General features: G+C 41.9%; 1 protein-coding gene across 2 annotated transcripts in view; it reads right to left on the bottom strand.

Annotated features, from left to right (window-relative positions):
- Positions 1 to 360: 360 nt before the first annotated feature.
- The window catches only part of mrc1b (mannose receptor, C type 1b), a 98,237-nt gene continuing 84,069 nt past the window's right edge, over positions 361 to 14,528 (bottom strand). For both annotated transcript variants that reach the window (XM_061978779.1, XM_061978777.1), the window contains exons 28-31: positions 10,619 to 10,735; positions 10,393 to 10,548; positions 10,293 to 10,322; positions 361 to 1,446 (exon numbers count right to left, since the gene is read on the bottom strand). In XM_061978779.1, the coding sequence (XP_061834763.1) occupies positions 1,199 to 1,446; positions 10,293 to 10,322; positions 10,393 to 10,548; positions 10,619 to 10,735 (551 nt within the window). In that variant the 3' untranslated portion in view covers positions 361 to 1,198. The remainder of the gene's footprint in view (positions 1,447 to 10,292; positions 10,323 to 10,392; positions 10,549 to 10,618; positions 10,736 to 14,528) is intronic.

The raw sequence follows: 14,528 nt of genomic DNA, 5'->3' as shown, positions 1-14,528 counted from the left end.
ACCACCCCGCTTGGCGCGCGCGGCACAGGCAGGGGCCCCGCGACCGACGGCGGCGCGGGCCCGGCGGTGACGCGCGGTTTTTGGGGAAAACACAGAAGTCTCAGGGCCTCGCGGAGAGGGGGGGGACGGCGGCGGGTCTCGGCCCATTCGCCCGCCCCCCACCCCGCTTGGCGCGTGTGGCACGGCGGGCTCCGCGACCGACGGCCGGGCTGCAGCCCTTCGGCCGGCGGGCGCGTCCCGGCGGGCCGCTCGCCTTTCGGAACCGTGAACAGGCATCCGCTTCCCAGCGGGGGGTTTCCGGGCACCCAACTCGCCTCCCTCCCACGGACACGGGACACAATGAATGGACAGACTACAATCTTGGGGAATTGTACCAGACAACTTTATGTACTGATGTTGGTTCACAGAGCGCTACTTACACACACACAGGAAACACAACAGGTGGCTAACAATGTTGACTCGTGGCCAACCGTTAAGTAACTGTGAGAAGGGAGTGTAAGTGTATTTACTGGTATGTCAAGGGGCCAATTCGTAGCTTTACCATTCAGCGTGTAGCAGCTACTAGAGTTACATCAAAATGCACGTTATCACTGGATACATTTCCTGGATCAGGTATTGAAAAGCAAAACAGAAAATGTACGATCCCAACCACAGTAGCTCAGTGTGAGTCAATGAACCGACGGTTGTGGTGTCTAAGGAGAGAAAAGTCAAAGCAAATTGGTGTTTCAAGGGGTAGCATCAAACGCCAAAAAAAAGTTAAGACTAAGCAGAGATTTTACAACTTGTCCTAATAAGAAAATTGAAGCACGGCCAGTCAATCCGAGGCTCTTATGGAGGACTTCCCATCCTTCCGATGGACGAGTGTCCGACTTGGCTAAACCTCCTGTTTGGAAAGATGTTTGATCCTTGAGCATTTAAGAAAAATTCCCTGGTGGATGTTTGAATTGTCATTCCGAGCGACGTACACCAACGATAGGGCGCGGTCACGTCATACGTCCGTGTGCAGACAGAAGACCACGACCCAACCACTTCCGATGAGACGTCCCAGAGCCTAAACAGTTCAGTTCCATGAAGTCGGACGCGGTCGACTTCAAAGAAACTCCCGCTTCGTATTAAATTAGTGACTATATACCAGTAGAAAACAAAGATGGAGGGTGAGATATGTTTACGTCCCACCAGGACTCTGCCGACTGCTGGATCACAGAGCGATGATGGGCTCCGGGATCTCCTCCTCGGCCTTCTCGATCAGTTTATTGGTGTCGACCACGTCGGGCTGCGTTCGCTCTCGGCCGAAGTACAGCGGGTTGTCGAAGGTGGGCAGCGACCGCGAAGACTTCTTGTAGAGGAAGAAGGCGAGGACAATCAGCGAGGACGTGAGGGTGATGATCAGCACCACGATCAGGCTGGTGTGCCCACGGGAGCCGGAATCCGGACCCCCTCGTGGCTCTGCACACATCAACAAGGGGGGCGAGTCAAAGATCCACAATGTGACAGGAGCGCTCTGCTGTTTTTGATGGAACCCGCTGAAAAAAAATGCTAATCAAAGATCTTGTCAATAACCTGCTCAGTGGCTTAGTGATTGGAGTGTCCGCCCTGAGATGGGGTAGGTTGTGAGTTCAAACCCCCGGCCGAGTCATACCAAAGACTATACAAATGGGAGCCATTACCTCCCTGCTTGGCACTCAGCATCAAGGGTTGGAATTGGGGGTTAAATCACCAAAAATTATTCCGGAGCGCGATCAAGGGTGATGGGTCAAATGCAGAGGACACATTTCACCACACCTAGTGTGTGTGTGTGTGTGTGACTATCAGTGGTACTTTAACTGTAATAGCTTTGCTGTTTTTATTGATCCACACTCTTAGAAATAAAAGTGCTAAGTAGAACCATATATGGTTCTTCGGCTCGTCCTCATAGGAGAACCCTTTTTGGCTCCAGGTAGAACCTTTTTTATAAAGGTTCCACCTGGAACCCTTTTGGAGGGTTCTACCTAGAACTGTGTGTGTAAGGTTCCACCCAGAACCCCCCACGAGAGGTTCTACAAAGAACCCACGCAGGGAGTTCCATTGAGAACCCTTTCGTATTTCAAGGGTTTCATCTAGAACCCACGCAGGGAGTTCCACTAAGAACCCTTTCGTATTTCAAGGGTTTCATCTAGAACCCACACAGGGAGTTCCACTAAGAACCCTTTCGTTTGTCAAGGGTTTCATCTAGAACCCATGCAGGGAGTTCCACTAAGAACCCTTTCAGGTTTCAAGGGTTTCATCTAGAACCCACACAGGGAGTTCCACAAAGAACTCTTTCATGTTTCAAGGGTTTCATCTAGAACCCACACAGGGAGTTCCACTAAGAACCCTTTCGTATTTCAAGGGTTTCATCTAGAACCCACACAGGGAGTTCCACTAAGAACCCTTTCGTATTTCAAGGGTTTCATCTAGAACCCACACAGGGAGTTCCACTAAGAACCCTTTCGTATTTCAAGGGTTTCATCTAGAACCCACACAGGGAGTTCCACTAAGAACCCTTTCGTTTGTCAAGGGTTTCATCTAGAACCCATGCAGGGAGTTCCACTAAGAACCCTTTCGTTTGTCAAGGGTTTCATCTAGAACCCATGCAGGGAGTTCCACTAAGAATCCTTTCAGGTTTCAAGGGTTTCATCTAGAACCCACACAGGGAGTTCCACAAAGAACTCTTTCATGTTTCAAGGGTTTCATCTAGAACCCACACAGGGAGTTCCACTAAGAACCCTTTTGTATTTCAAGACTTTCATCTAGAACCCACGCAGGGAGTTCCACTAAGAACCCTTTCGTATTTCAAGGGTTTCATCTAGAACCCACACAGGGAGTTCCACTAAGAACCCTTTCGTTTGTCAAGGGTTTCATCTAGAACCTACGCAGGGAGTTCCACTAAGAACCCTTTCATGTTTCAAGGGTTTCATCTAGAACCCACACAGGGAGTTCCACTAAGAACCCTTTCGTTTGTCAAGGGTTTCATCTAGAACCTATGCAGGGAGTTCCACTAAGAACCCTTTCATGTTTCAAGGGTTTCATCTAGAACCCACACAGGGAGTTCCACTAAGAACCCTTTCGTATTTCAAGGGTTTCATCTAGAACCCACACAGGGAGTTCCACTAAGAACCCTTTCGTATTTCAAGGGTTTCATCTAGAACCCACACAGGGAGTTCCACTAAGAACCCTTTCGTTTGTCAAGGGTTTCATCTAGAACCCATGCAGGGAGTTCCACTAAGAACCCTTTCATGTTTCAAGGGTTTCATCTAGAACCCACACAGGGAGTTCCACAAAGAACTCTTTCATGTTTCAAGGGTTTCATCTAGAACCCACACAGGGAGTTCCACTAAGAACCCTTTCGTATTTCAAGGGTTTCATCTAGAACCCACACAGGGAGTTCCACTAAGAACCCTTTCGTATTTCAAGGGTTTCATCTAGAACCCACACAGGGAGTTCCACTAAGAACCCTTTCGTTTGTCAAGGGTTTCATCTAGAACCCATGCAGGGAGTTCCACTAAGAACCCTTTCATGTTTCAAGGGTTTCATCTAGAACCCACACAGGGAGTTCCACAAAGAACTCTTTCATGTTTCAAGGGTTTCATCTAGACCTGACACAGGGGGTTCTAAAAACATCCCTTTTCAAAGGTTTTCACCGATAACCGTCTTGTCTTCTGAGGGTTCTATAAAGAACCATATTGTATTCTACAGATCAGTTTAGTTCATATTATATTGTGGTCATTTATCATGTTGACATTGAACAAACATTCAAAACATTTTAATGAGAAAAACATTTATTTAAAGATAGGCACCATTATTGGCAAATGTTATCAGGAAGTATGTCCCTGGTGACACAGGATCTTACCCATGCTTTCAACAATCCCTGAAGAACTCTTTCTTCCAAAAACGGTTCTCTGGATCAAAATAGTTCTTACTGGAACCCTTAGTGTTAGTGAGAACCCTTTTAAAACCAATTACTCAGAAAAGGGGTTTTAAAGGGTTCTCTGGATCAAAATGGTTCTTACTGGAACCATTAGCGTTACCAAGAACCCTTGAAAAACCCTTTCTTTGGGAAAGGGTTTTTCAGAAGCAAATGGTTCCAGTTAGAACCTCAGCCCTTGTAGAAGAACCCTTTTAGAACCCTTATTTCTAAGAGTGCACTGCAAAAAATGATGGTCAAAGATGACATGAGCGTTTGCTGTTTTTGAGAATTTGACGCAAAAATTCAAATTCAAAACAGCTGTATTTTCAGTTTTCAACGCTGGTCAAAGATCCTTTTTATGTTTTTTGAGAATTGAATGCAAAATGCGAAGAAGAAAAAAAAATCCACTAACACGACTGCTCTGCTGTTTTTAACAATTGACTGCAAAATATCCTGGTCAAAGATCCTGTGTATCACATGGCCGCTTAACTGTTTTTGAGAATTGAATGCAAAAACGCAATTTAAAAATAAGTCCTCAAACAGGAGTGACCTGCTGTTACTTTATTTTTTTTAACTGTCAGCAAAAAAAGCCAGTCAAAGATCCATGATGTGACAGAAGCGCTTTGCTGTTTTTGAGGACCCACTGAAAAAAACGCTAATCAAAGATCTTCTCAATTCCTTTGCTGTTTGTATTGATCAACTGCACAAAATGATGGTCAAAGATGACATGACCTTTTGCTGTTTTTGAGAATTTGATGCAAAAATTAAATTCAAATTAAATCCTTTAACAGGAATGCTCTATTTTCAATTATGTTCAATGCTGGTCAAAGATCCTTTTTCTGACATGACCGTTTGCTGTTTTTGAGAATTTAATGCAAAATTACAAAAAAATTAAAAAAAATCCACTTACATGACTTCTCTGATGTTTTTAACAACTGACTGCAAAATATCCTGGTCAAAGATCCTCTGTATCACATGGCCGCTTAACTGTTTTTGAGAATTTAATGCAAAAACGCAATTTAAAAATAAGTCCTCAAACAGGAGTGACCTGCTGTTTTGTTTTTTGTTTTTAACTGTCAGCAAAAAAAGCCAGTCAAAGATCCATGATGTGACAGAAGCGCTTTGCTGTTTTAGAGGATCCACTGAAAAAAATGCTAATCAAAGATCTTCTCAATTGCTTTGCTGTTTGTATTAATCAACTGCACAAAATGATGGTCAAAGATGACATGACCTTTTGCTGTTTTTGAGAATTTGATGCAAAAATTCAAATTCAAATTAAATCCTTTAACAGGAATGCTCTATTTTCAATTATGTTCAATGCTGGTCAAAGATCCTTTTTCTGACATGACCGTTTGCTGTTTTTGAGAATTTAATGCAAAATTACAAAAAAATTAAAAAAATCCACTTACATGACTTCTCTGATGTTTTTAACAACTGACTGCAAAATATCCTGGTCAAAGATCCTCTGTATCACATGGCCGCTTAACTGTTTTTGAGAATTTAATGCAAAAACGCAATTTAAAAATAAGTCCTCAAACAGGAGTGACCTGCTGTTATTTTATTTTTTTTAACTGTCAGCAAAAAAAGCCAGTCAAAGATCCATGATGTGACAGAAGCGCTTTGCTGTTTTTGAGGATCCACTGAAAAAAATGCTAATCAAAGATCTTCTCAATTCCTTTGCTGTTTGTATTGATCAACTGCACAAAAATGATGGTCAAAGATGACATGACCTTTTGCTGTTTTTGAGAATTTGATGCAAAAATTCAAATTCAAATTAAATCCTTTAACAGGAATGCTCTATTTTCAATTATGTTCAATGCTGGTCAAAGATCCTTTTTCTGACATGACCGTTTGCTGTTTTTGAGAATTTAATGCAAAATTACAAAAAAATTAAAAAATCCACTTACATGACTTCTCTGATGTTTTTAACAACTGACTGCAAAATATCCTGGTCAAAGATCCTCTGTATCACATGGCCGCTTAACTGTTTTTGAGAATTGAATGCAAAAATGCAATTTAAGATTTAAATTTTATTTTTTTTAAACTGTCAGCAAAAAAGCTAGTCAAAGATCCACGATGTGACAGGAGCACTCTGCTGTTTTTAAGGACCAGCTGGAAAAAATGATGGTCAAAGATGACATGACCCTTTGCTGTTTTTGAGAACTTGATGCAAAAATCATAGCGAAAAATCCATAATGCGACATGAGTGGGTTGATGTTTTAAAGAAATATTCCACTCAAAGATCCACTATGTAATATGAGTGCACTGCTGTTTTTGAGAATGTAATGCAAATATTTCACTCAAAAATCCACTATGTAATATGAGTGCACTGCTGTTTTCGAGAATCTAATGCAAATATTCCACCCAAAGATCCACTATGTAATATAAGTGCACTGCTGTTTTTGAGAATCTAATGCAAAAATAATAGCAAAAAATCCACAATGCGACATGAGTGGGTTGATGTTTTTATAAAATCTAATGCACATATTCCACTCAAAGATCCACTATATGAGTGCACTGCTGTTTTTGAGAATCTGATGCAAATACTCCACTCAAAGATTCACTATGTAATATGAGTGCACTGCTGTTTTTGAGAATCTAATGCAAATATTCCACTCAAAGATCCACTATGTAATATGAGTGCACTGCTGTTTTTGAGAATCTAATGCAAATATTCCACTCAAAGATCCACTATGTAATATGAGTGCACTGCTATTTTTGAGAATCTATTGCAAATATTTCACTCAAAAATCCACTATGTAATATGAGTGCACTGCTGTTTTTGAGAATCTAATGCAAATACTCCACTCAAAGATTCACTATGTAATATGAGTGCACTGCTGTTTTTGAGAATCTAATGCAAATATTCCACTCAAAGATTCACTATGTAATGAGTGCACTGCTGTTTTTGAGAATCGAATGCAAATATTTCACTCAAAAATCCACTATGTAATATGAGTACACTGCTGTTTTTGAGAATCTAATGCAAATATTCCACTCAAAGATCCACTATATAATATGAGTGCACTGCTGTTTTTGAGAATCCAATGCAAATATTCCACTCAAAGATTCACTATGTAATATGAGTGCACTGCTGTTTTTGAGAATATAATGCAAATATTCCACTCAAAGGTTCACTATGTAATATGAGTGCACTGCTGTTTTTGAGAATCTAATGCAAATATTCCACTCAAAGATCCACTATGTAATATGAGTGCACTGCTGTTTTTGAGAATCTGGTGCAAATATTTCACTCAAAAATCCACTATGTAATATGAGCCCACTGCTGTTTTTGAGAATCTAATGCAAATATACCACTCAAAGATCCACTATATAATATGAGTGCACTGCTGTTTTTGAGAATCCAATGCAAATATTCCACTCAAAGATTCACTATGTAATATGAGCCCACTGCTGTTTTTGAGAATCTAATGCAAATATTTCACTCAAAAATCCACTATGTATTATGAGCGCACTGCTGTTTTTGAGAATCCAATGCAAATATTCCACTCAAAGATTCACTATGTAATATGAGTGCACTGCTGTTTTTGAGAATATAATGCAAATATTCCACTCAAAGATTCACTATGTAATATGAGTGCACTGCTGTTTTTGAGAATCTAATGCAAATATTCCACTCAAAGATCCACTATGTAATATGAGTGCACTGCTGTTTTTGAGAATCCAGTGCAAATATTTCACTCAAAAATCCACTATATAATATGAGTGCACTGCTGTTTTTGACAATCTAATGCAAATATTCCACTCAAAGATTCACTATGTAATATGAGTGCACTGCTGTTTTTGAGAATCTAATGCAAATATTCCACTCAAAGATCCACTATATGAGTGCACTGCTGTTTTTGAGAATCTAATGCAAATATTCCACTCAAAGATCCACTATGTAATATGAGTGCACTGCTGTTTTTGAGAATCTAATGCAAATATTCCACTCAAAGATCCACTATGTAATATGAGTGCACTGCTGTTTTTGAGAATCTAATGCAAATATTCCACTCAAAGATTCACTATGTAATATGAGTGCACTGCTGTTTTTGAGAATCTAATGCAAATATTCCACTCAAAGATTCACTATGTAATGAGTGCACTGCTGTTTTTGAGAATCCAATGCAAATATTCCACTCAAAGATTCACTATGTAATAAGAGTGCACTGCTGTTTTTGAGAATCTAATGCAAATATTCCACTCAAAGATTCACTATGTAATATGAGTGCACTGCTGTTTTTGAGAATCTAATGCAAATATTCCACTCAAAGATTCACTATGTAATGAGTGCATTGCTGTTTTTGAGAATCGAATGCAAATATTCCACTCAAAAATCCACTATGTAATATGAGTACACTGCTGTTTTTGAGAATCTAATGAAAATATTCCACTCAAAGATCCACTATATAATATGAGTGCACTGCTGTTTTTGAGAATCTAATGCAAAAATAATAGCAAAAAATCTACAATGCGACATGAGTGGGTTGATGTTTTTATAAAATCTAATGCACATATTCCACTCAAAGATCCACTATATAATATGAGTGCACTGCTGTTTTTGAGAATCTAATGCAAATACTCCACTCAAAGATTCACTATGTAATATGAGTGCACTGCTGTTTTTGAGAATCTAATGCAAATATTCCACTCAAAGATTCACTATGTAATGAGTGCACTGCTGTTTTTGAGAATCGAATGCAAATATTTCACTCAAAAATCCACTATGTAATATGAGTACACTGCTGTTTTTGAGAATCTAATGCAAATATTCCACTCAAAGATCCACTATATAATATGAGTGCACTGCTGTTTTTGAGAATCTAATGCAAATATTCCACTCAAAGATCCACTATGTAATATGAGTGCACTGCTGTTTTTGAGAATCTAATGCAAATATTCCACTCAAAGATCCACTATGTAATATGAGTGCACTGCTGTTTTTGAGAATCCAGTGCAAATATTTCACTCAAAAATCCACTATGTAATATGAGTGCACAGCTGTTTTTGAGAATCTAATGCAAATATTTCACTCAAAAATCCACTATGTAATATGAGTGCACTGCTGTTTTTGAGAATCTAATGCAAATATTCCACTCAAAGATCCACTATATGAGTGCACTGCTGTTTTTGAGAATCTAATGCAAATATTCCACTCAAAGATCCACTATGTAATATGAGTGCACTGCTGTTTTTGAGAATCTAATGCAAATATTCCACTCAAAGATTCACTATGTAATATGAGCCCACTGCTGTTTTTGAGAATCTAATGCAAATATTCCACTCAAAGATCCACTATATAATATGAGTGCACTGCTGTTTTTGAGAATCCAATGCAAATATTCCACTCAAAGATTCACTATGTAATATGAGTGCACTGCTGTTTTTGAGAATCTAATGCAAATATTTCACTCAAAAATCCACTATGTAATATGAGCCCACTGCTGTTTTTGAGAATCTAATGAAAATATTCCACTCAAAGATCCACTATATAATATGAGTGCACTGCTGTTTTTGAGAATCTAATGCAAATATTCCACTCAAAGATCCACTATGTAATATGAGTGCACTGCTGTTTTTGAGAATCTAATGCAAATATTCCACTCAAAGATCCACTATGTAACATGAGTGCACTGCTGTTTTTGAGAATCTAATGCAAATATTCCACTCAAAGATCCACTATGTAATATGAGTGCACTGCTGTTTTTGAGAATCCAGTGCAAATATTTCACTCAAAAATCCACTATGTAATATGAGTGCACTGCTGTTTTTGAGAATCTAATGCAAATACTCCACTCAAAGATTCACTATGTAATATGAGTGCACTGCTGTTTTTGAGAATCTAATGCAAATATTCCACTCAAAGATCCACTATGTAATATGAGTGCACTGCTGTTTTTGAGAATCTAGTGCAAATATTTCACTCAAAAATCCACTATGTAATATGAGTGCACTGCTGTTTTTGAGAATCTAATGCAAATATTCCACTCAAAGATCCACTATATGAGTGCACTGCTGTTTTTGAGAATCTAATGCAAATATTCCACTCAAAGATCCACTATGTAATATGAGTGCACTGCTGTTTTTGAGAATCTAATGCAAATATTCCACTCAAAGATCCACTATGTAATATGAGTGCACTGCTGTTTTTGAGAATATAATGCAAAAATAAAAGTGAAAAATCCACAATGCAACATGAGTAGGTTGATGTTTTTGAGAATCTAATGCAAATATTCCACCCAAAGATCCACTATGTAATATGAGTGCACTGCTGATTAGAGGAAAGTACTTGAGCAAAGCTCGTCAAAGATCCTCTATATGACGGGAGTGCTGCACAGTAAGAAGACAAGACGAAGGAACTCACGTGACTCCGGGTCGTTTTCGTTGGGCATCACTGTTGGAGAATCAGAAAGCAAAGGTCAACTCTTGTTGTGGTTAAATTTGGTAAACGGGGTCCAAGCTACCTTTGGGGGTCTCACAGATGTACGCCCGGTCGTGCCACTTGAGGCCGGACATCCAAGTGCCGTCGGCGGTTCTTATCTCCCCGAAGTCTCTCTCGTTGGCTTCTGGAGACCAGTTGGTGTAGTCCACTGTGGTTTTATCCAACCACATCCACGTTCCTGGCAAGCAAGCATCCGTTAAGTCAGAAACCTTCTTGCGCATTTTTTTCCGTGGTGTGCCAGAAAGTACCTTTGTGGGTTTTGTACAGTCCGACCCAGAAGGAGGTGTGGCTGTCCTGGAACACCTCGATGTTGTTTTGAATGAAGGCCTGTTCCTCGGGGTCTTCTATGCTGGCCAAAAGTCCCCCTTGGCGATAGGAAGCAATTTTGGGGTTAGTCGACAAGAAAAGGGCCGTGCTGTGCAAAGGTCATTTATGGATATGAATATTGTACAACAGCGGCAGGGCCAACAACGGCTCAGATGGTAGAGCGGCCGGCTAAAAACTTGAGGGTTCCCGGCTGGCGCCATCCTAGGCAGAGGTGGGTAGTAACGCGCTACATTTACTCCGTTACATCTACTTGAGTAACTTTTGGGATGAATTCTACTTCTAAGAGTAGTTTTAATGCAACATACTTATACTTTTACTTGAGTATGTTTTAGGGTTGTCCCGATCCGATATTTGGATCGGATCGGCTGCCGATATTTGCCAAAAATTGCGTATCGGCAAGGCATGGGAAAATGCCGATCCAGATCCAGTTGGAAAAAAACTCCGGTCCGTGTTTTCCAACGCACCGATTTAAATAATACATTCCACTTTTCTGCTGCTCCCTAATTTCCGTTCCGCATTTTCCAGCACACCTTCAACACATCCACAGGTCTGTGGATTCTCACGCAGTTGCTTTTAGCTGCTGGCTCTTCTCACTCTTTCCTGTGTCTCCCTCTCACAGACAGCAAGCGCACCTTCTTACACACGTCACATACTGTCACGACACACGTCACATACTGTCACGTCATACGTCACATACGTATACGTCCTCCCCGAGCAGAGAGGTAGCAGTATGGCTAACGTTAGCTGTGATGCTAGCGCAGCCGTGCGAGCAACGCTCCCTCTACTCAGTGGCCTAGTGGTTAGAGTGTCCGCCCTGAGATCGGTAGGTTGGGAGTTCAAATCCCGGCCGAGTCATACCAAAGACTATAAAAATGGGACCCATTACCTCCCTGCTTGGCACTCAGCATCAAGGGTTGGAATTGGGGGTTAAATCACCAAAATGATTCCCGGGCGCAGCCACCGCTGCTGCCCACTGCTCCCCTCACCTCCCAGGGGGTGATCAAGGGTGATGGGTCAAATGCAGAGAATAATTTCGCCACACCTAGTGTGTGTGTGACAATCATTGGTACTTTAACTTTAACTTTAACTTTAAGGTGCTCGCCTGTGCAATTGCGCACCGTTTAAGCGTCCTCTGCGCATAGCAAATCCATGCCACGTACAAAATCTAATCAAAAAATAAGCGCATAACAATTTTCAACACACCGACACGACAGAGAAAACAGTTTTCGTCATCATTGTTCAAATATTGTGACGTCTGTCGAGACGCTTATCTCCATTCGGTGCCACACGCCCACACCATCAAAATGCTGAGGCAAAAATTTCCACATCAACACCGTATGAAAACATTTGTGATTTTTTTAGTTGTGATTTCCTTCTCTGCATGAAAGTTTAAAAGTAGCATATATTAATGCAGTATGAAGAAGAATGTTTTAATGTAGACATGCAAGCCTTGAAAGAACATTTTGAAAATCAAGACTACATTTCCTGCAAATGGGTGCATTTCTATCCTATATTTTAACTTTAGATTTATTCTCATATCAAACTCTTTTGGCTGTCTTTTTGACACTTACATCCGGCGCCCCCCTCCACACCCTGGATTATAAATAATGTAAATAATTCAATGTGCAGCATCGCGTGGACATCGGGGGCGGTGCCTCTGGATTGGCAGACCGGGGTGGTGGTTCCTCTCTTTAAGAAGGGGAACCGGAGGGTGTGTTCTAACTATCGTGGGATCACACTCCTCAGCCTTCCTGGTAAGGTCTATTCAGGTGTACTGGAGAGGAGGCTACGCCGGATAGTCGAACCTCGGATTCAGGAGGAACAGTGTGGTTTTCGTCCTGGTCGTGGAACTGTGGACCAGCTCTATACTCTCGGCAGGGTCCTTGAGGGTGCATGGGAGTTTGCCCAACCAGTCTACATGTGTTTTGTGGACTTGGAGAAGGCATTCGACCGTGTCCCTCGGGAAGTCCTGTGGGGAGTGCTCAGAGAGTATGGGGTATCGGACTGTCTGATTGTGGCAGTCCGCTCCCTGTATGCTCTGTGCCAGAGCTTGGTCCGCATTGCCGGCAGTAAGTCGGACACGTTTCCAGTGAGGGTTGGACTCCGCCAAGGCTGCCATTTGTCACCCATTCTGTTCATAACTTTTATGGACAGAATTTCTAGGCGCAGTCAAGGCGTTGAGGGGATCTGGTTTGGTGGCTGCAGGATTAGGTCTCTGCTTTTTGCAGATGATGTGGTCCTGATGGCTTCATCTGGCCAGGATCTTCAGCTCTCACTGGATCGGTTCGCAGCCGAGTGTGAAGCGACTGGGATGAGAATCAGCACCTCCAAGTCCGAGTCCATGGTTCTCGCCCGGAAAATGGTGGAGTGCCATCTCCGGGTTGGGGAGGAGATTTTGCCCCAAGTGGAGGAGTTCAAGTACCTCGGAGTCTTGTTCACGAGTGGGGGAAGAGTGGATCGTGAGATCGACAGGCGGATCGGTGCGGCGTCTTCAGTAATGCGGACGCTGTATCGATCCGTTGTGGTGAAGAAGGAGCTGAGCCGGAAGGCAAAGCTCTCGATTTACCGGTCGATCTACGTTCCCATCCTCACCTATGGTCATGAGCTTTGGGTCATGACCGAAAGGACAAGATCACGGGTACAAGCGGCCGAAATGAGTTTCCTCCGCCGAGTGGCGGGGCTCTCCCTTAGAGATAGGGTGAGAAGCTCTGTCATTCGGGGGGAGCTCAAAGTAAAGCCGCTGCTCCTCCACATTGAGAGGAGCCAAATGAGGTGGTTCGGGCATCTGGTCAGGATGCCACCCGAACGCCTCCCTAGGAAGGTGTTTCGGGCACGTCCGACCGGTAGGAGGCCACGGGGAAGACCCAGGACACGCTGGGAAGACTATCTCTCCCGGCTGGCCTGGGAACACCTCGGGATCCCCCGGGAGGAGCTGGACGAAGTGGCTGGGGAGAGGGAAGTCTGGGCTTCCCTGCTTAGGCTGCTGCCCCCGCGACCCGACCTCGGATAAGCGGAAGAAGATGGATGGATGGATGGAATTCAATGTGATTATCTTGTGTGATGACTGTATTATGATGATAGTATATATCTGATAGTATATATCTGTATCATGAATCAATTTAAGTGGACCCCGACTTAAACAAGTGTGAAAAACGTATTGGGGTGTTACCATTTAGTGGTCAATTGTACGGAATATGTACTTCACTGTGCAACCTACTAATAAAAGTCTCAATCAATCAATCAAAACACATAGAATCATCATACTGCTGTGATTATATGCATCAAGTGTTCATTCAAGGCTAAGGCAAAATATCGAGATATATATCGTGCATCGCAATATGGCCTTAAAATATCGCAATATTAAAAAAAGGCCATATCGCCCAGCCCTAGTTCAATGATGCCATTTCTGTTTGTCATGTATAATTTTGTCTATTTTGTGTTTATCCTTGAATAAACAGGTCAGTTTCTTGTTACCAACCATTGTGTATTATTCAAACTCCCCTAATTCAGCTGGCTAGTTGTTATCAAGAGTACTAAAACCCTTTTCAACATGATTCTGACAACTAAGTAGGCTAAATAACTTTAAACTTTAATACATGCTCGGATAGGCCAGTATCGGTCAGTATCGGTATCGGATCGGAAATGCAAAAACAATATCGGTATCGGATCGGAAGTGCAAAAACCTGGATCGGGACATCCCTAGAATATTTATAGAGAAGAAATGCTACTTCCAAGTACCGTATTTTCCGCACTATTAGCCGCACCTAAAAACCACAAATTTACTCAAAAGCTGACAGTGCGGCTTATAACCCGGTGCGCTTTATATATGGA

This window comes from Nerophis lumbriciformis, linkage group LG19, assembly GCF_033978685.3.
Source record: "Nerophis lumbriciformis linkage group LG19, RoL_Nlum_v2.1, whole genome shotgun sequence".
NCBI classification, from domain to species: Eukaryota; Metazoa; Chordata; class Actinopteri; order Syngnathiformes; family Syngnathidae; genus Nerophis; species Nerophis lumbriciformis.
This window is presented reverse-complemented; position numbering and strand designations above follow the sequence as displayed.